The sequence below is a fragment of the Cnephaeus nilssonii genome, assembly GCF_951640355.1.
Source record: "Cnephaeus nilssonii genome assembly, chromosome: 17".
Taxonomy (NCBI): Eukaryota; Metazoa; Chordata; class Mammalia; order Chiroptera; family Vespertilionidae; genus Cnephaeus; species Cnephaeus nilssonii.
The window spans coordinates 1,160,241-1,177,595 of NC_137088.1; the positions used below are offsets into that span (position 1 = coordinate 1,160,241).

General features: G+C 70.1%; 1 protein-coding gene across 1 annotated transcript in view; it reads right to left on the reverse strand.

Moving 5' to 3' along the window:
- The window catches only part of COL7A1 (collagen type VII alpha 1 chain), a 29,512-nt gene that overhangs the window by 12,039 nt on the left and 118 nt on the right, over positions 1-17,355 (reverse strand). Inside the window, 63 exon segments of the mRNA XM_079795039.1 lie at positions 60-122; positions 688-723; positions 949-1,029; positions 1,103-1,138; positions 1,426-1,461; positions 1,534-1,614; positions 1,730-1,759; positions 1,956-1,982; positions 2,196-2,240; positions 2,474-2,545; positions 2,755-2,799; positions 2,981-3,016; positions 3,444-3,524; positions 3,619-3,654; positions 3,735-3,794; positions 3,867-3,911; positions 4,044-4,076; positions 4,375-4,407; positions 4,531-4,566; positions 4,644-4,688; positions 5,006-5,041; positions 5,128-5,172; positions 5,313-5,348; positions 5,440-5,499; positions 5,585-5,647; positions 5,762-5,815; positions 5,896-5,922; positions 6,159-6,236; positions 6,324-6,377; positions 6,514-6,549; positions 6,689-6,724; positions 6,804-6,875; positions 7,300-7,362; positions 7,430-7,474; positions 7,560-7,586; positions 7,669-7,698; positions 7,796-7,968; positions 8,050-8,196; positions 8,278-8,404; positions 8,639-8,775; positions 8,851-8,997; positions 9,077-9,205; positions 9,443-9,589; positions 9,887-10,009; positions 10,238-10,387; positions 10,526-10,651; positions 10,942-11,085; positions 11,219-11,338; positions 11,808-11,951; positions 12,048-12,173; positions 12,260-12,403; positions 13,895-14,023; positions 14,100-14,249; positions 14,321-14,437; positions 14,514-14,660; positions 14,758-14,874; positions 14,958-15,087; positions 15,170-15,333; positions 15,501-15,662; positions 15,747-15,840; positions 15,916-16,075; positions 16,558-16,738; positions 17,237-17,322. Of these exon segments, the coding sequence (XP_079651165.1) occupies positions 60-122; positions 688-723; positions 949-1,029; positions 1,103-1,138; positions 1,426-1,461; positions 1,534-1,614; positions 1,730-1,759; positions 1,956-1,982; positions 2,196-2,240; positions 2,474-2,545; positions 2,755-2,799; positions 2,981-3,016; positions 3,444-3,524; positions 3,619-3,654; positions 3,735-3,794; positions 3,867-3,911; positions 4,044-4,076; positions 4,375-4,407; positions 4,531-4,566; positions 4,644-4,688; positions 5,006-5,041; positions 5,128-5,172; positions 5,313-5,348; positions 5,440-5,499; positions 5,585-5,647; positions 5,762-5,815; positions 5,896-5,922; positions 6,159-6,236; positions 6,324-6,377; positions 6,514-6,549; positions 6,689-6,724; positions 6,804-6,875; positions 7,300-7,362; positions 7,430-7,474; positions 7,560-7,586; positions 7,669-7,698; positions 7,796-7,968; positions 8,050-8,196; positions 8,278-8,404; positions 8,639-8,775; positions 8,851-8,997; positions 9,077-9,205; positions 9,443-9,589; positions 9,887-10,009; positions 10,238-10,387; positions 10,526-10,651; positions 10,942-11,085; positions 11,219-11,338; positions 11,808-11,951; positions 12,048-12,173; positions 12,260-12,403; positions 13,895-14,023; positions 14,100-14,249; positions 14,321-14,437; positions 14,514-14,660; positions 14,758-14,874; positions 14,958-15,087; positions 15,170-15,333; positions 15,501-15,662; positions 15,747-15,840; positions 15,916-16,075; positions 16,558-16,738; positions 17,237-17,321 (5,439 nt within the window). The 5' untranslated portion in view covers position 17,322.

Below are 17,355 nucleotides of genomic sequence, written 5' to 3' on the forward strand. Positions count from 1 at the left end.
AGTCAGAGCTGGGGTGCGGGCGGTCGGGGGCAGAAGGGCACCAGGAAACCAAGACTCACCAGTGCTCCAGGGGGGCCGGGGGGGCCAGGAGGTCCCTGCTCTCCTCGGAGGCCCGGAAGCCCCTGGAAAAAGCCTTTGCTAGGATTGAGGGGACAGAGACTCCCTGGGCCACCCATGGGCTGGGAGGACCCCATTAGGATCTCCTCTAGCTTGGCCGGGGCTGAGCGTGACCTGTGACCTCAGTGATGGAGCGCTGACCTGTGACAAGGAGGTCACGGTTTGATTCCCGGTCAAGGGCATATGTCCGGGTTGCAGGCTCAATCCCCAGTGGGGGCCGTGCAGGAGGCAGCGATCCACGATTCTCTCTCATCATGGAGGTTTCTCTCTCCCTCTCCCTTCCTCTCTGAAATCAATAAATATATATTTTTAAAAAGATGCTCCTCCAGTGTAGAGACCCTCGGAATGGGAGTGCCACTGAGATTCCTTGAGGCAGACCCATGGCCCACGACGGGAACTCCCATGGGAAGGGACCCCAGGGCAGAGGCCAGAAGGTGTGGCTCAGCTAACACCTGCCGGGGCCTGGACCCCCCTGAGGACAGGACGCGACCACCTCCCGCCCCCCAGACGGACACTGAACTCTTATGATGGCTGAGGCCGGCCCCGCGCTTGACTCCTCCCCTTACTTACGTCTCTCCCCGGGTCCCCAGCTTTGCCCGGAGCACCCTGAGGAGAGACCCACAGTCAGGGAGCCCACAGGGGTCATGGGGTCAGGGACCCTGGTTCCTATGGACCCAGGGCCTGCGGGGTAGCAGCGCCCCCCCAGGCAGGTCCTAGGAGGCGCACATGACCCGCCCAGAGCACATCCACACCAAGGAGACCCCGCGAGGCCAGGGTCACTCAAAGGGGCGCAGGGCGGGGCGGGGCCGGGCAGGGACCACCACGACTCACGTGCAGCCCAGGGGGGCCGGTGGCTCCCGGCTTCCCGTCCAGCCCGTTGCGGCCGTCCAGGCCAGGGGGGCCCCGGTCGCCCTGGGGAGAACCGAGGGGTCAGAGGCCTCCCGGGAGGAGCCCAGCCACAGCCGGAACCTCCACCTCCTCTCACCTTGTCTCCTGCGGGGCCGCGAGCACCTGGGTCCCCCTGCAGGGAACAAGGTCCGTGAGCGGGGAGAGCCAGACGGGGACGCAGGGCCCGGCCGGCGTGGCTCAGGGGCTGGGCATCAACCCGTGAACCAAGAGGCCGCTGGTGCGATCCCCCTCAGGGCACAGCCCGGGTTGCCGGCTCGATGCCCAGTGGGGGGCGTGCAGGAGGCAGCTGATCATGATTCTCTCTCGTCACGGATGCCTCTCTCTCTCTCCCTCTCCCTTCCTCTCTGAAGTCAATACAATTATTTTAAAAAATTGTACGGGATCAAGCACATCACTCACCTGTGGGCCCGGGGCCCCCCGAAGTCCAGCGACGCCCTGAGGACGAGGCAAGGAGACGTCAGAGCCGGCTTCCCAGGCCCACCCTCCCCTGGGGCCAGCCCCACTCACCCTCTCCCCGGAGGCTCCGGGGGGGCCGGGGTCCCCCTTGGGTCCTGGAGGTCCTTCCTGTCCACGGTCGCCGGGCTCTCCCTGCGGCAGAGACGAGCGTTGGCAGCACAGCCCGAGCCACGGGCACGCGAGGCCGAGAGCCGTGGGGCCCCGGGATGCCCCGTGTCCGCCTCACTCCACCCACAGACCCCGATACCTTCTCTCTGGCTCCGGGCCCCGTGTCCACCTGCGGGGACGACAGGGAGGGGGTTCAGCCAGGGAAGCGGCGGGTGGGGCAGAGGGGGCCGCGGAGGGCCGTAGGTCAGTGAAGATACCGAGGGGCACGGGGAGTGGGAGTCCGTGGAAGGGAGGAGGGGACACAGCGGGGAGCCAACGGGGTAGGAGAGGGGGCCACAGAGGACCAGACCTAGCTCAACCCTTACCAGCCGTCCTGGGGGTCCGGGGGGGCCCTGGAAAGAAAATCACTGTTGTCCCCGGAGCCCTGAGGCCCCAGGCCTGGCTCAGGCCTGCCTCCCAGAGACCCCGCAGCCAGCGGCCTGGAGGTGACCCCCAGCGCTCCCCACCTTGACCTCCAGCCCCCTTATGGGTCCGCTGACCCGATGGAGACTAGAAATCTCCAGCCCCGCCCCCCCATCTCCGGCCCAGAACACTGTACGACTCACCGGCTCCCCACGGTCCCCTTTGGGCCCAGAGGGTCCAGGGCTGCCCTGCAGAAAGTCAGAGGTCAAGGTCACTGAGTTTACACAGCGGTTTCGGGGAGCACCCCGAGGACTCAGGGGGTCCTGGCGGCCTTTGGGGGTCGTGACAAGGGGGTCGCAGGAAATGAGGCTTGTGAGGGGGCAGCATTTCAGGGTTGGGGTGGCAGGATCAGGGGTTGGGAACCGGATGGCTGGGGATGGAAGTTGAGGTCAGGGGTCAGGGGTCAGAGGTGGGGACTCACGTTCCGTCCGTCCTCTCCGGGATCTCCCGGGTCTCCCTTCTCACCCACAGGCCCCCGAGCTCCCGGCAGCCCCTGCGGAGGACACTGGTCGGAGCCAAAGCCTCCGGCATTTGGCAGGCCCCCCGACCCCTACACTGTGCCAGGTTCCCCATCACCCCAAAAGCCACGCCAGGGTTTGCCGTCACCGCGTGCCTCCTGCAGGGTCCCCCTCTCTCCCCAGTGGTTCCCGCCACCACGCCCTCCCCCAGGCCGCCCCTCGCCCGCTTCCTGCCACGCCTCACCCGCAGGCCGCGCTCGCCAGCTTTCCCCGGCAAACCCGGGTCCCCCTGGATGGAGAGAAAGCCGATGGGGTGGTGAGCGAGGCGCAGACTAGCTCGGGGCCTGGGCACTGGGCACGCCGGACAGGTTCGGGGGGAGGGGGGTGGACTGATGACCTGGGGGAGGTCCCAGCCCAGGGGTCACAGTTCAAGGGTAAAGGGTAAGACCCCTCAGGGCAGGGAGTCTCACCGGGGGGCCCTCATCGCCTTTCTCTCCGACTTCGCCCTGTGAGACGTGAGAGTCAGCCAGGTCCCGAGACCCCGAGATGCCGGGACACGCCATCCTGGGACACGCCATCCCGGGACACACCATCCCGGGACACGCCATCCCGGGACACCCCATCCCGGGACACGCCATCCCGGGACACGCCATCCCGGGACACCCCATCCCGGGACACGCCATCCCGGGACACCCCATCCCGGGACACGCCATCCCGGGACACGCCATCCCGGGACACGCCATCCCGGGACACCCCATCCCGGGACACCCCATCCCGGGACTCCCCATTCCGGGACACGCCATCCCGGGACACCCCATCCCGGGACACGCCATCCCGGGACACGCCATCCCGGGACACCCCATCCCGGGACACGCCATCCCGGGACACGCCATCCCGGAACACCCCATCCCGGGACACCCACAGCCCCCTTACGTCTCTTCCTCGGGGGCCGACAGGTCCTGGGGGGCCGGGCCGCCCAGGGTCGCCCTTCTCTCCAGGAGGCCCCGAGTCACCCTGAGGAGGAGGCGGGAACGGGGCTGCGTGAGGCGGCCGGCCCAGAGGAGAGGGGAACCCAACGCCGGGCCTCACCCGGGTCGCAGGCACTCACCGGGGCTCCAGCTCTGCCAGTGAGGCCGATGGGACCCTGCGGGGCACGGGGGCACAGGACTCAGCTGGTCTCCCAGACACCCCCATCCTCTGACCCCCCTCCCCACGGGGACTCACCCGGCTCCCAGGGTCGCCCTTGGGGCCTGGGTCTCCAGGAAGAACCGAGCCGGGAGGGCCCTGGGGATGGAAGAATGAGAAGTCGGGTCGGGGAGCCTTCCCTCCCCCTCCTCCCAGCACGCCCTCACTCACCGGCTCCCCTTTGGCTCCCGCAGCTCCTCTGGGCCCCACTTCTCCCTGGAGGGACAGAGACCACCTGCAATCACGCCACAGCCTCACGGCCTCCGGGCCTCCTCTGTGACCTTGACCTCTGCCCGGTGACCTTGACCTCTGTCCTGTGACAGCCTCCCTCGCTTTCCCCAGACTCACCTTCTCTCCTTTGACTCCCCCGCCAGCAGGTCCCTGCAAACGAACAGGACAGACAGCGTGCTGGCCCGGGGCCCGCAGAGCCGCGGCCTTGCGGGGGGATGGGGTCCCGGCCGGGCCCCCGGAGCTCATCTGCCCGAGCTCACAGAGTCACTGCGGGGAGGTCATGACCAGCATGGCGGTCACAGGGTCACGGGGTCACAGCCAAGGTCAGAGACGTGTCATAGCACGAGAGTCAGCCTCAGCCTGAGCCTCCCCGGGGTCCCGGGGTCCCTGGCTGGCAGGTCAGTCTCTGCTCGAGGGGCTTCCCTGTGCTCGGAGCCCCCTCACTCACCGAGGCAGGGTCCCCCGGGCGGCCGGGCTCCCCCTGCGGAGAAGGGACAGAGGCAGAGATGGGACAGACCCACCGAGGAACCCAAGGCCCCAGTGGCCCGCCGCCCGGTCCCGCTACGGGGGTCGGGGTGGGACACAGCCCCCAGCCACGACCCACCTTCTCTCCTCGGCGGCCCGTGGGTCCTGGTGGCCCCTGCGCGTGGAGACAGCGTGAGCCCAGGGAGGAGGGGCCCGTGAGACCCCCCAACGCTCCCACCACAGTCCCCTCACCTCAGGGCCCTCCGCGCCCGGGTGCCCGGCGACTCCCGGCAGCCCCTGGGGACGAGGAGGAGAAACGCTGGTTGGGGGGTGGGACGGGCAGTTGTGGCAAATGGCAAGCCAGGGCTAGAGGTGGGGGTGGGGCTGGAGGGGTCAGGCCAGACCAGGCTGTAGGTCTGCAGGGGTCAAACTCGGCCAGGTCGCTGGAAGTCAAGGTCAGAGCTAACAGCAGGTCCCTGGGGTTGAGGCCCAGTCCCTGCCTCCGCACGTGAGGCGGTGTCAGGGGGCAGGGCAGTGGCTCAAGGGCGAGAAGTCAGACCAGGAGGGGCCAGAGCCCAGGTCACCGGGCACTAGCATGGGGGCCAGTGGCTCACCTGGGGTCCCACTGGGCCAGGGGGTCCACGTTGGCCCTGACGGAACAGAATGGGTCAGAGCGGAGTCTGGCCCCAGACACCACCCCCCCCAGGGCCCCGAGAGCCCCCCGGGCTGCACTTACCTTCTCTCCTGTCTCACCCACAGCCCCTGGCAGCCCCCGGTCACCCTGAGGAGAGACCAGAGCGGGGCCTTGATTGTCAAACTCCGCCCATCTGGACTCTGAAACCACAATCCTAACCTCCCCCCCAGTCCTATAGGGGTCCCCGAGGTTCAGCCTCACGCCAGCAGCTCCTAAAATGCACGTACTCGGGGGCCGCCGTCTCCAGGAAGTCCCCGCAGGCCCTGGAAGGGGGTCAGAGGGTGAGGCTCGGGCAGAGGGAGGAGCAGGGGCTGATGGCTGAGGGTCAGGGCTGGGGCCGTGCCCCCCACTCACCGGCTCCCCCGGGAGCCCAGGTGGTCCTGGGAGGCCTGGGGCTCCATCCTCACAGTCCCCCTGAAGGAGAAACAGGTGGGTGGACGACCTGCTCCCAGCGCCCAGGCCCTGCCCCAGCCGGGCACCCGGAGGTCAGGGGTCCTACCTTCTCTCCTTTCTCCCCGGGGGCGCCCGCGGGGCCTTGGAGTCCGGGGCTCCCAGGAAGACCCTGGGAGGAGGGGCGTATAAACGCGAGCCCCAAACTGTGAGGCCCGGCACCCACCCCGCTCCAGCGGCGCCCCAGCCCCGCTGCCCACACCACTGAGCGCCGCCCCAGCCTCACCGGCAGCCCGGGGTCCCCGGCAGCAGCGCCGCCCTCGCCGGGTCCGGGGGGGCCCTGGCGAGAACAGCAGGTCAGGGGACGGTCACGGGGACCCAGGCTCCAAGCCGCCCCGGCCCACCTCGTCCCTCGCTTACCCGCTCCCCACGGTCGCCTTTGTCACCCTGGAAGACAAGTCGTGACCTCGTGACCCTGGGCCACCCCTCCACTCCCCACCACACAGGAGGAAGGAGGGTCACGGGGCCCAACGGGATGACGAAGGTCATGGGGCAACTGAGAAGCCATGGGGGGGGGGGGGTCAAGGGTTCACTGGGCTGTGAACGACCCGGCAGGTTCAAAGGGCATCACCAGGTCGCTGGGTCACAGGAAAGTCATGAGGTCATGGGGGTCGTGCATTCACCTTCACAGCTGCTCCAGGAAGTCCTGGGGGACCCCGGGGTCCTGGGTCCCCCGATGGGCCCCGAGATCCAGGAGGGCCCTGATGGAGAAGACAGAGTATAAGGCACCCCCACAGACCTACCCTCCTGCCTCCTGTGCCCCCCGCCCCTCACGCCCTGGAACTCACCGGAGGTCCAGGAAGGCCTGGGCCATCTCCCCCCACCACTCGGCCGGGCTCTCCCTGCAGGGACAGAGTGCGGCAGGATCCTGGGTGCAATTCTGGGCACAGGAGCCTTGCTGTGGGGGGGGGGGCCCTGGAGGTGCCCCCGCTATTCCTTATGGTGCCTTAGGGAACCCACCTCCTCCCCTTCACTTACCGGCTCCCCCTTTGGGCCTCGAGGTCCTCGCTCTCCCTGAGGACAAAACGGGGCAAAGGGTGATGCTTGAACTCAGGTGAGTCCCAGGTGGGCCCCCACGGCCCCCCCACCCACCGCCCTGGTCCCCAGAGCCCGGGAAGATGCTGGGAGAGCAGAGAAGGGACCACGAGCTCACCGGATCTCCACGAGGGCCGGACGCCCCTGGGGAGCCCTGTAAACGAGGCCAGAGTCAGGACATCATCCCCGCCACGCGCCCCACCACGCACCCCGCAAGGACAAGGCTCACTCACCTTGGGGCCGGGCGTTCCAGGAGTCCCAGGGAGGCCAGGGCTGCCCGGAGCCCCATCCACCCCAGGGGAGCCCTAAGGAGGCAGAGAGGTCAGGGCTGGGAGGGACCCTCCCTCGGGGCCCCTGGGGGAGCCCAGACTGATCTTCACCCGCCTCCTCGCCCTGCAGGCCCACGGTGCTGCTGTGGGGCGGGGCCGGTGAGAGAGGCCCCCCTCCGAGCTGGCGGGGCGGCCCCAGGCCCAGGGCAGTGGCCTGGCAGTGGGTCTTCCTGCCGCTGCGACTTAGAACTCCACGCGGTCTCCAGGGCCCAGGGGATGTCAGCCCACCCCCACACACACACCCCCGCTTCAGACTCCTCCCCAAAACCTCGTCACAACTGCACAGAAGGGGGCGCGATCGGGTCCAGCCAGGCTCCCAGGGGCACCTGTGGTTCTAACCGCTCGCTCCCCGTCCCCCTTCCCGAAGGGCACGCGGGGAGCTCAGTGGGGCTACACTCACCCTCTCGCCCTTCGCGAGGGAACTCCCAGGGGGCCCCTGGGGGCCAGGAGCGCCGGCCCTGCCCTGCGGGAGAGAGCAGTGAGCAGGCTGCCCGGCCCGGGCACAGGGGACCCGCTTGGGGGACACTCACCGGAAGGCCGGGGGGGCCGGGGGGCCCGTCTCGTCCTCTCGGACCCTAGAAAGGGTGGCCAGTGAGACCCGGGCTGCCTGCCTCCCCTGCCCCACTGCCCCCAGCCACGCCCCCCCCCCAGGCTGCTCACCATCTCTCCGGACTCCCCCTTCTGGCCCTGGGGAAAGACACGTCGGACAAGGGTCAGTGTGGCCAGCGACAGGCACGGCCCTCGCCCCCTCTCCACCCCGGACACTGACCTTCGGACAGCGCACCACGCAGGGCTGTGGCTGTGGACACAGGGTCTCCTTAAGGCCGGGCAGTGCTACCAAGAGCCGCCAGACCCCCTCTTCTCCACGCCCCGGCCCCCCAGAGGCCCTTCCAAACCTGCGCAGCAGAGGCTGCCTGGCACAGGGCGGCTGCCAGGCCGCTGACTGCCCGGTCCAAGCCGGGCCCGTCGTCCGCAGCGAAGAAGGTCTGCACGGGGTCCGTGCCCGGCACCAAGCGACGCAGCTGCTCCAGGTCAGCCCCCGCCAGGCCCAGGGCCATCACCTGGAGCCCTACGGAGGGTCCAGGGCCTGCATGACACCCCGCGGGGCCTGCCCCCCCCAGGCGCCCTGCCCAGCAGCCCTGCACCTCACCAGCGGCCTGGGCCTCACGGATGGGGTTGGAGATGTCACCTCTCAAGGGCTCGTCCACTAACAGCACCATCACCCCTGGCGCCTGCCCGCGGCGCCCGGGAGCATCTGGTGCCAACAGGTACCTCTGGGCCGAGGCCACGGCTGTGCCTGGGAGAAAGGACAGGTCAGAGCCCAGGGCGCTGAGCTCCCCACGGGGAGCCCCCGAACCCCGTCCGCTGCAGCCGGTACCCAGGTTGTTCCCACTGGGGTCCAGGTAGGGGACGTCGCGGATCTTCTGCAGGATGACGCCGAGGTCGTGGGAGCTGTTCAGCGGGAACAGCGGGGAGGCCCGGTGGCTGTAGGACAGGAGGCCAACCTGGGGGAGGGGACACAGAGCCTGGAGGGGGTGACAAGGCAGGGATGGGGACCCGGAGCCCAAGGGGCAGACTGAACCTGAAGCAGGAGGGGCAGCAGTGATGGCAGGAGGGGGAGCTGGGGCAGGGCTGGGAGGAACCCTGGGCCCGCGGTGGGTGGGGAGCGGGGAGCGGGTGCGGAGCCCGGGGTGGGGGCAGCGGGACAGGCAGGGGTCTGGCTGCCTCTGGGGCCAAACCTGGACCGCCTGTGGCCCGAGAGGCCCAAGTGCAGACACCAGACGCCCCAGGGCCGCCTTCACGGCCGCTGCGCGATGGGCGCTGTCCCGCGTGGCGTGCACCAGGAACACCACGTCCATCCGGCCCCGGGGACACGCTGCGGGAGGGGCCGAGTTACTGAGCAGGTCGGTGCTCTGGCTCCCCCCTCGGCCCCCCCACGGGGCCGCCATACCTGGGCTCTGTGTGACCGCGGCCGGAGCACCCCGGACACCCTCCTGGACGGCAGTCAGGGAGAAGACGTAGGACACGCCAGGCTCTAGGCCTGTCACCCGCTGGGAGCTCGAGATGCCGGGCAGCGTCTCTGAGGCCCCGGGCGCTTCTGCAGAGGACAGCACTCGGCTCAACAGCAGCCCCCGTGGGGCTCCCTGCCAGCCCCCCGGGCCCTGGCCTCCCCTCACCTCGGCCCTCAAGTGGCCTCCACGACAGGATGTAGCTGGATGCCCCGGGCACTGGGCTCCAGGCCAGAGTCACCGAGTCGACGGAAGTGTCCACCACACGCAGCTCAGTGCCCGGGACACGCGGTGCCTCTGCAGGGGGAGGCGAGGGCCAGGCTCAGAGTCTGTGTCCTGGGAACCCTAAGGGGGCCCCGGGGCAGGCTCGCCAGTGAAGGGGGTGACACGGGAGGTCATGCTGGGGTCACCCCAGCACCAGGAGTGGTAGGGGGGCTACAGGGGAAGTCACTCAAGGTCACGGGGTGCAGAAAACCAGGAGGGTCGTCAGTGGGGAAGAGAGCACCCGGGGAAGGATGGGTCCTCTGGGCTCACCCGTATACGCCGTCACCTCCGTGGGGGGCCCTTCCCCAGAAGGCCACAGGACACTCAGCCACACGCGGTACGGGGTCCCGGGCTCCAGCCCGTCCAGTTCATAGCTGCTGAGCTCGGGCCCCAGGACCCGAGACTGGTCCTGGCCGCCTGGAGCAGGCGTGGGAGGGGCGGGAGGTGTCACAGCCCAAGGTTAAGGGCCTGCCAGCTCGCCGGCCCTCACCCACCTTACTGACCATGACCTCGCCCGCCTCGCAGACCACCAGGTCCACCTCCTGACCGATCGTCCCCCTTCTCGCGGACCCTGCCATTTGACAGGCTCGCCGGGCTGATCCCCGAAGGACGCGGATGCCACAGACCCCCTGACAGGCCGTGCCCACTTCGCTGACCCTGCCTGCCCACAGCCCCACCCCCAGGGTGCCTCACCCCCCACGGGGCACTGCTCACCCTCGGGTCGCCAGCGCAGCCGGAAGCCGTGCGCCCCGGGCACCGGCTGCCAGCGCAGGCTCAGCGAGTGCTCCCCCCTCCGCACCACGCGCAGGCTCTCCAGGGCCGGCGGGACGGCGGGCGCTGGACGGAAAGCGTGGGAATCAGGAGGCTCCGCCCCGTGGCCCCTGCGCCAATCCCAGGCCGGCCGTGGAGCACGCCCCGCCCCCAGACGACCCCTCTGCCTATCCCAGGCTTAGCCACGCCTCCCCTAGGCCCCGCCCCCAAGGCCCTCTACCAATGGCGGGTCCCTATTCCCATCGCGACGCCCCGGCCGCCCGGCCCAGGCTCGCCCCGCCCCAGGGGGCCTACGCGTGGTGACGAGGATGGAGACGGGGGCGCCCTCGCGGTCCCCGACCAGCGCCGTGACTCGCACCGCGTAGCTGACTCCGCCCTCGAGGCCGCGTATTTCTGCGGAGTCCGTGCCTCCTCCGGGGAGCATCTGTTGTCTCGTGGGGCCACCTGACCGGGGTGGGGGGTGGGGGGGCAGGGGCGACAGTCAGGGGGGTGCCACGGAGGCAGCCACGGAGGACAGGGCGGGGACAGGGGGACAGGGGACAGGACAGGGCCAGGGGGACAGGGCGGGGCCGGGGCCGGTACCCTCGCTCCGGCCCCAGGTCAGTCTGTAGGCTGTGGCTCCAGGGACGCCCACCCAGGTGACCCGCAGGCCATCGCTGGACGCGGTGAGGATCTGCAGCTTGGACACACTGCCCACGGGCGCGGGGTCTGGGGGCGAAGGAGGGATAAGGGGGTCAGGGGCCACGGAGTGGCTGGCAGTGCAGGCCCGGCCAAGGCACAGAGGTCAGAGGTTACTGAGGACACGTCAGTACAGGAAACCTGTGAGAGGGCGCAGGTCAGTGCGCGGAGCAGGCAGCTGGACGCGCGGTCAGTGTGGGGAGGTGGCCTGGGGAGAGGTCACTGCGCAGGGGTGCAGGGGACGGCGGGAGCGGTCAGGAAGACACGGCAGGGCGGGGTGCCCGTGAGAGGCGACGGGCAGCCGGCCGGGGCCCACTCACCGGTCCTCACAACCAGCGACGTGGGGGGCCCATCCACACCGGCCACGTGGGCCCACACGCGCACCGTGTACTCCGTGTCCGGCTCCAGCCCGTCCAGCGCGGCCGTCGCGGCCTCCCCAGGCACCAGCTGGGACTTCCCTGGGCCTGGGGTGAGGATGGGGGCAGCTCCAGGGCTGGCCAGACGCCGGCCCCCGCCCTGCCTGGACCCCTAAGAACCCGGTCCTGCCCCTCACAGCCCTCCCAACCCTCTGGCCCCTCCCAAACCCCGGACCCCCACCGTGGCCGGAGTGCCAGGAGACCCTGTATCCCGTGGCGCCAGGAACCCTGCTCCAGGCAACGGTGACAGAGGAGCTGGTGGCCTGAGTCACACGGACCGGCTTCACTGGGCCCAGGGCGTCTGAGGGGAGAGGCAGTGGAAGGTCTGCTGGGGGAGGCATCGGGGGCCGATAGAAGGCAGGTTTCTGATAGGGGGGCCAGGGAATGGGTCGGATGAGGGAAGAAGTGGGGCTCCTGACAGGAACGGTGGGATCTGAGGGCAGGTGGCCGGCGGCTGAGAGACAGGAGGGAGGAGGTGCCCACGGGCGTAGGAGGCAGCGAGGGGCCGGGAAGGAGAAGGCGGAAGTCAGAGGGTCTGGTCCAGCAGGAGAGGCAGAGGCCCTGGGAGAAGGGTGTGCATTTGGGGGCAAACAGTGGGGTGGGTCCCAGGTGAGAGACAGAGGATCTGAACGGGCTGGGGCTTGGGAGGAGGCCAGGGAGACGGGAGGGGGAAGGGGAGGCTCCGAGGGAGGAGGCCCTGGGAGGCAGAAGGCGGAGCCTGGAGAGCGGAGGAGAAGCAGGGGTCCGAGAGGGGAGGCCTGGGGTCTGACCAGTTCGAGCGACGGTGAGGGAAGCGGGGCCCTCCTCTCTCCCGCGCAGGGCGGACACCGACACCCGGTAGGAGGTGCCAGGCCGCAGCCCCGTGATGTCCGTGCTGGTGGATTCCGGGGACAGCGTCCGGCTGGCCTCTGGACCTGGGGTCAGAGGGAAGTGTTGGCCTGGCTCCCGCCTGCCCCTGCGGCCCCACACCCTGCGCGCTCCCCTCAGCAGCCCCCACACCCTCCACGGACCACTGTCTGTCCTCCAGCTGATCCGATAGCCACTGGCTCCGGGCACGGGGCCCCAGGCCACCCTCACGCGAGTTAAATCTGATGCCACGACCTGCAGCCCTGGGACAGCGAGTGGGGTTTCTTGCTCTGGGGGTTGAAGACAGAGATCAGGGGTCACGACTAGGGTCAGCGAGCCAGGCAGCTGGCCCCCACCACCCTCTGGCGGCGCTCACCCCGGCGGACAGTGAGGGTGCTGGCGCTGCCCTCACGGGAGCCCACTCGGGCGGACACCCGCACGGTGTAGCTCAGCCCCGCGCGGACGTCATCCAAGTCGAAGGCTGTCTGACTCCCAGGGAGCACCAGGGTCCTCTCCACCCCTGAAGGGAAGCGGGGAGCGGGGAGAGCCTGTGAGACCCGGGTGCGGGAAGGCGGGGCTCAGTGGTGGACAGATACAGTGAGGGATGGGCCATGGGCTGGAGCGGGGAGAGGAGAACGTGAGAAACAAGGACCCAGCGAAGGACAGGGACACGGGATGGCAAGGGCGTGACAAATGGAGATGCAGGATGGTGGGTCAGTGGGCGGGGACATGGATGCAGGATGGTGGGGTCAGTGGGCGGGGACATGGATGCAGGATGGTGGGGTCAGTGGGCGGGGACATGGATGTGGATGGTGGGGTCAGTGGGCGGGGACATGGACGTAGGATGGTGGGGTCAGTGGGCGGGGACATGGATGTGGATGGTGGGTCAGTGGGCGGGGACATGGATGTGGATGGTGGGGTCAGTGGGCGGGGACATGGATGCAGGATGGTGGGGTCAGTGGGCGGGGACATGGATGTGGATGGTGGGTCAGTGGGCGGGGACATGGACGTAGGATGGTGGGGTCAGTGGGCGGGGACATGGATGTGGATGGTGGGGTCAGTGGGCGGGGACATGGATGTGGATGGTGGGTCAGTGGGCGGGGACATGGATGTGGATGGTGGGTCAGTGGGCGGGGACATGGGTGTGGATGGTGGGGTCAGTGGGCGGGGACATGGATGTGGACGGTGGGTCAGTGGGCGGGGACATGGGTGTGGATGGTGGGTCAGTGGGCGGGGACATGGATGTGGATGGTGGGTCAGTGGGCGGGGACATGGATGCAGGATGGTGGGGTCAGTGGGCGGGGACATGGATGTGGATGGTGGGTCAGTGGGCGGGGACATGGACGTAGGATGGTGGGGTCAGTGGGCAGGGACATGGATGTGGATGGTGGGGTCAGTGGGCAGGGACATGGATGTGGATGGTGGGTCAGTGGGCGGGGACATGGATGTGGATGGTGGGTCAGTGGGCGGGGACATGGGTGTGGATGGTGGGGTCAGTGGGCGGGGACATGGATGTGGATGGTGGGGTCAGTGGGCGGGGACATGGGTGTGGATGGTGGGGTCAGTGGGCGGGGACATGGATGTGGATGGTGGGTCAGTGGGCGGGGACATGGGTGTGGATGGTGGGTCAGTGGGCGGGGACATGGGTGTGGATGGTGGGTCAGTGGGCGGGGACATGGGTGTGGATGGTGGGTCAGTGGGCAGCGATGTGAGTTGACAGGTCACACTGGTAGTGATGTGGGCGACAGGGGTCAGAACTGGGTGGGATGTGGGATGAGAGCTCAGCACGGACAGTGGCCCCAGAGGGCGGGGGGAGCTCAGAGGGGTGAGAGGTGAGGCCGCGGACGGGAAGCGGGGCAGGAAGTGGAGACAGAGGGGGCGGAGCAGTGCCCTCTTTGGAGCTGGATGGACAAGGAGTGAAGGGGCCGGTGAGGTGCGATCAGACGAGGGCTGGAGCTTTAGTGTGTGTGTGTGTGGGGGGGGGCCGGGGGGCTGGCTGTGTCCGCCTCACCCTGGGTGCCGCGCACGGCGATGCGGTACTCGGTGGCACCGGGGACTGGGCTCCAGGACACCCGCACCCGCTGCCCGGGCAGCTCAGTCGCCCGCAGGTCTGTCACGGGGCCCACCGGCCGCTCCGGCCCTGTTGGAGGCCACAGCATGAGGGGCAGCCCGGGCCCTGCCCTGCCCTCTGGCCGGGCCAGGCCCAGGGGCCTCACCCGTGGGGACCACGGTGGCAGGCGTGGCCACCTCCCGGCCCTCCAGCAGCGTGTAGAGCGTGAAGCGGTACTCCGTGCCCGGCTGCAGCCCATCCAGCTGGTAGCGGGTCACCTCCGAGGGCAGCACCAGCTTCTGTGGCGCCTCCACGCCTGCGGGGCGGCGAGGTCAGGCCGGCTGAAGCCCCGCCCCGCCCGCCCGCCCGCCCTCCGTCTGCACTGACCACTCTCTCGCCGCCACTCCAGCCGGTAGCCGCGGGCCTCGGGGACCAGGTTCCAGGACAGGAGGATGGAGGTGGGGCCCAGGATGACGGGGCGCAGTGTCTGCTCCACAGGAGCGTCTGCCCGGCACAGGGACGTCAGCGGCCCCGCCCTGGGTGCCCGCCCGCCCGCCCGAGGAAAGCCCCAGCCTCTCACCGGTGCGGGCCGTCAGGGAGGCGGCAGGCCCCACGTTACGGCCGTGCAGGGCGCTCACGGTCACCTCGTAGTCTGTGCCGGGCTTCAGGTCACGAAGCCACACGGACCCCTGTCCAGGGCCCAGCTCCTGCTGCTGCGAGGGGCCGCCTGGCGGGGCGCACAGAGGGGTCAGTGTGGCTGACCCCGGCCCCCACCCTCCTGTCTGGGGTGCAGGGGTGCCCTTCGGCCCACACCCCGCACTCACCACTAAGGAGCCGCCAGGTCACACGGTAGCCGGTGGCCCCGGGCACGCCCCGCCAGGCCACCAGGAGGCTGTGGGCGGTGGTGTTCTGCACGGTCAGCTCCGGCCCCTCCAGGGCGGCTGGGGGAAGGTCCCGCCAGGGGTTAGCGGGGAGAAGTGGGGGTCACTGGGGTGGGTGGGGCGGAGGGTAGCAGATTGCTCACTGGTCCGCGCCGTCCCGCTCACGGCCTCCCCGATGCTGTTGGCGTAGAGGGCGACCACAGTCACTTGGTACTCGGTCAGGGGCTGGAGGCCCTGCAGCCGCGTGCTGGTCTCGCTGGCCGGAACGCTCACCTGCCCGGGGTCAGAGGTCACTGAGCCTTGCCCAGCCCAGTCCCCAGTCCTCCACCCACCCCTCCCCTCCGGACATCTTTACCTCCCGCCGCTCACTGGCCAGCGGCTGGCCCAGGCCCGTCAGGGGCGTGTACTGGACCTGGTAGCCGCTGACGGGGCCGCTGGCCGCTGTCCACTGCACCCGCAGGGACTGGCTGCTGGGCTCGGACAGCACCAAGTCTCGCGGGCCAGAGGGCGCCACATCGGCTGGGAAAGCGGGGGATCAGGCAGCAGGGTCAGGGGTTGGTGCTTGTGGTGAGGCGTTGGGGTCAAGGGTCAGGATCAGAAGGCAGCACCCTGGGTTTGGGGCCAGAGCACACAGGGTGGGGCTGGGGTCGGAGGCCCGGCCGGGCACGCGGCGGGCAGGGACTCACGGGGCAGGGTCACGGGCACGCCGCCCGCGGTGGTGCACACTCTCCGCGAGACCAGGGGCAGCAGCGTCCTCAGGATGCTGAAGTCGTTGACGAAGAAGAAGAAATCGCTGGTCGGCTGGGAGGCCACGCGCCTCAGCTCCTCGGGGTCCGCGTTCTTGATCCCTGGGGAGAGGCCGTCGGGGCTGAGCTGCCACCCGCCCCGCCTGGCCCGCCCCAGGCGGCCCCGCCCGCCCGGCCGAGACTCACCCACGGCGAACAGCTTGACGCCCTGGCCCTTCAGCCTCTGGGCAGCTGAGTCCACCAGGTCCTGGGACTTCCCGTCCGTGATGAGGATGCAGACCTGCGTGGGAGGAGGGGTCAGGCAGGGCGGCCGCAGACCTGAAGCGGGGGCCCGGGGGCCTGGCGGGGAGGTCACCTTGGGGACGCCGGGCCGGGCCAGCCGGGGCAGGAAGACGCGGTCGGCCACGTGGAGGATGGCGGCCCCCGTGCGCGTGTTGCCCCCCTTGTAGCTGAGCTCGCGGAGGGCGCGGATCACCTCGCTCGCCGAGCCAAGCGCATCCAGGCCGAACTCTGTCCTGTGGGGGGGGGGGGGTGGCAACAGACCAGGGGCCGGGCCCTTTCCGCCCTCGTCTCAAGGGGCCCCTGGGGTGAGGGTGGTGGGTATCAGGGCCCTTGGGGGTCCTCTTGGCCCTGTGGTTCCTCCCTCCACCTGACACCCCCAAGCTAACTCCTCGGTGTCCCCGTGTCCCCCCTGTGGTTGGGCCAGGGCAGGCCTCAAGCCTGGTGCTCCGGCCTCCCTCCCGGCCAGGCTGTCTGGTCAGTGAAGTAACCGCAGGAGGAGGGGCCGGCGTGGGAGGGGGCTGATGCCCTCTGGGGGCCGCTGGCATGGGGGGGGGGGAGCCCAGCCGGCAGGGGCTCTGAGCCCGGCCCTCCTGGGCTCCCCGTGCACAGCCCGTCTCTGCGGGGCACCAGCCTGGGGGTATCTCGGGGAGATCCTGCTGTCTCCAGAGGAGGTCCAGCTGGGGGAGCGGGCGGTGGGCCGGGCGCCCGCACTCACCGCGGGTCGTCGCTGTACTGCACGGCGGCGAAGCGCACGCCCTGGGCCCCGGCCGCGCCCGCGAAGGGCAGCGCCAGCCCCTCGAGGAAGCCCCGCACTTCGCGGAAGTTCCCGCGGCCGATGGACGAGGAGCCGTCGAGCAGGAACACGATGTCGGCGGCGTAGAGGTGCGTGCAGGTCACTGGGCGGGGAGCAGGCGGGACCTTTCTCGGAGCCCCTTCCCCCCAACTCCCCTGTGGCCCGGGACGAGGGGGGGCGGGGAGTGGCCCCCATCTGTGCCGTCCGCCTGCACCGAGCGGAGCCGGAGCCGGACCCGAGCCCCCTCCCCTCGAACCCCCTCCCCCGGGGCCCCTCCCCTCGAACCCTCTCCCCCTGAACCCCCTCCCCCGGGGCCCCTCCCCGCGGAGGGTGTGGGGCGAGAGCTGCCTGCACGCGTGGGGGGGCCGAGGCTGGCCCCTGCGGGAGTGACATGGGTAGGAGAGCCAGCGCGCATCTGGGGGTCAGGGTTGGGGTGCAGAGGCTGGGGTGCGGTTTGGGAGACGCAGCGCGGGTCCTGGAGAGTTTGGGGAGACCGGAGACACAGGAGCCTACGCGCGGGGGCGGTCGGGGACGAAGGCCGAGTGTGGCCGCGGGGCCGGGGTGCAGGGCCCGGGCCGGGGTCCCTCCTGGTCGTACCCACCTCGCTCCCCGGGCTGGGCCCGCGCTCGGGGCGCCCCCGCCAGGATCCCGGCGCAGAGCGCGGCCACCAGGAGCTGCAGCCTCATCCTGGGGGTGGGGGGACGGTCAGCCAGGACCCCG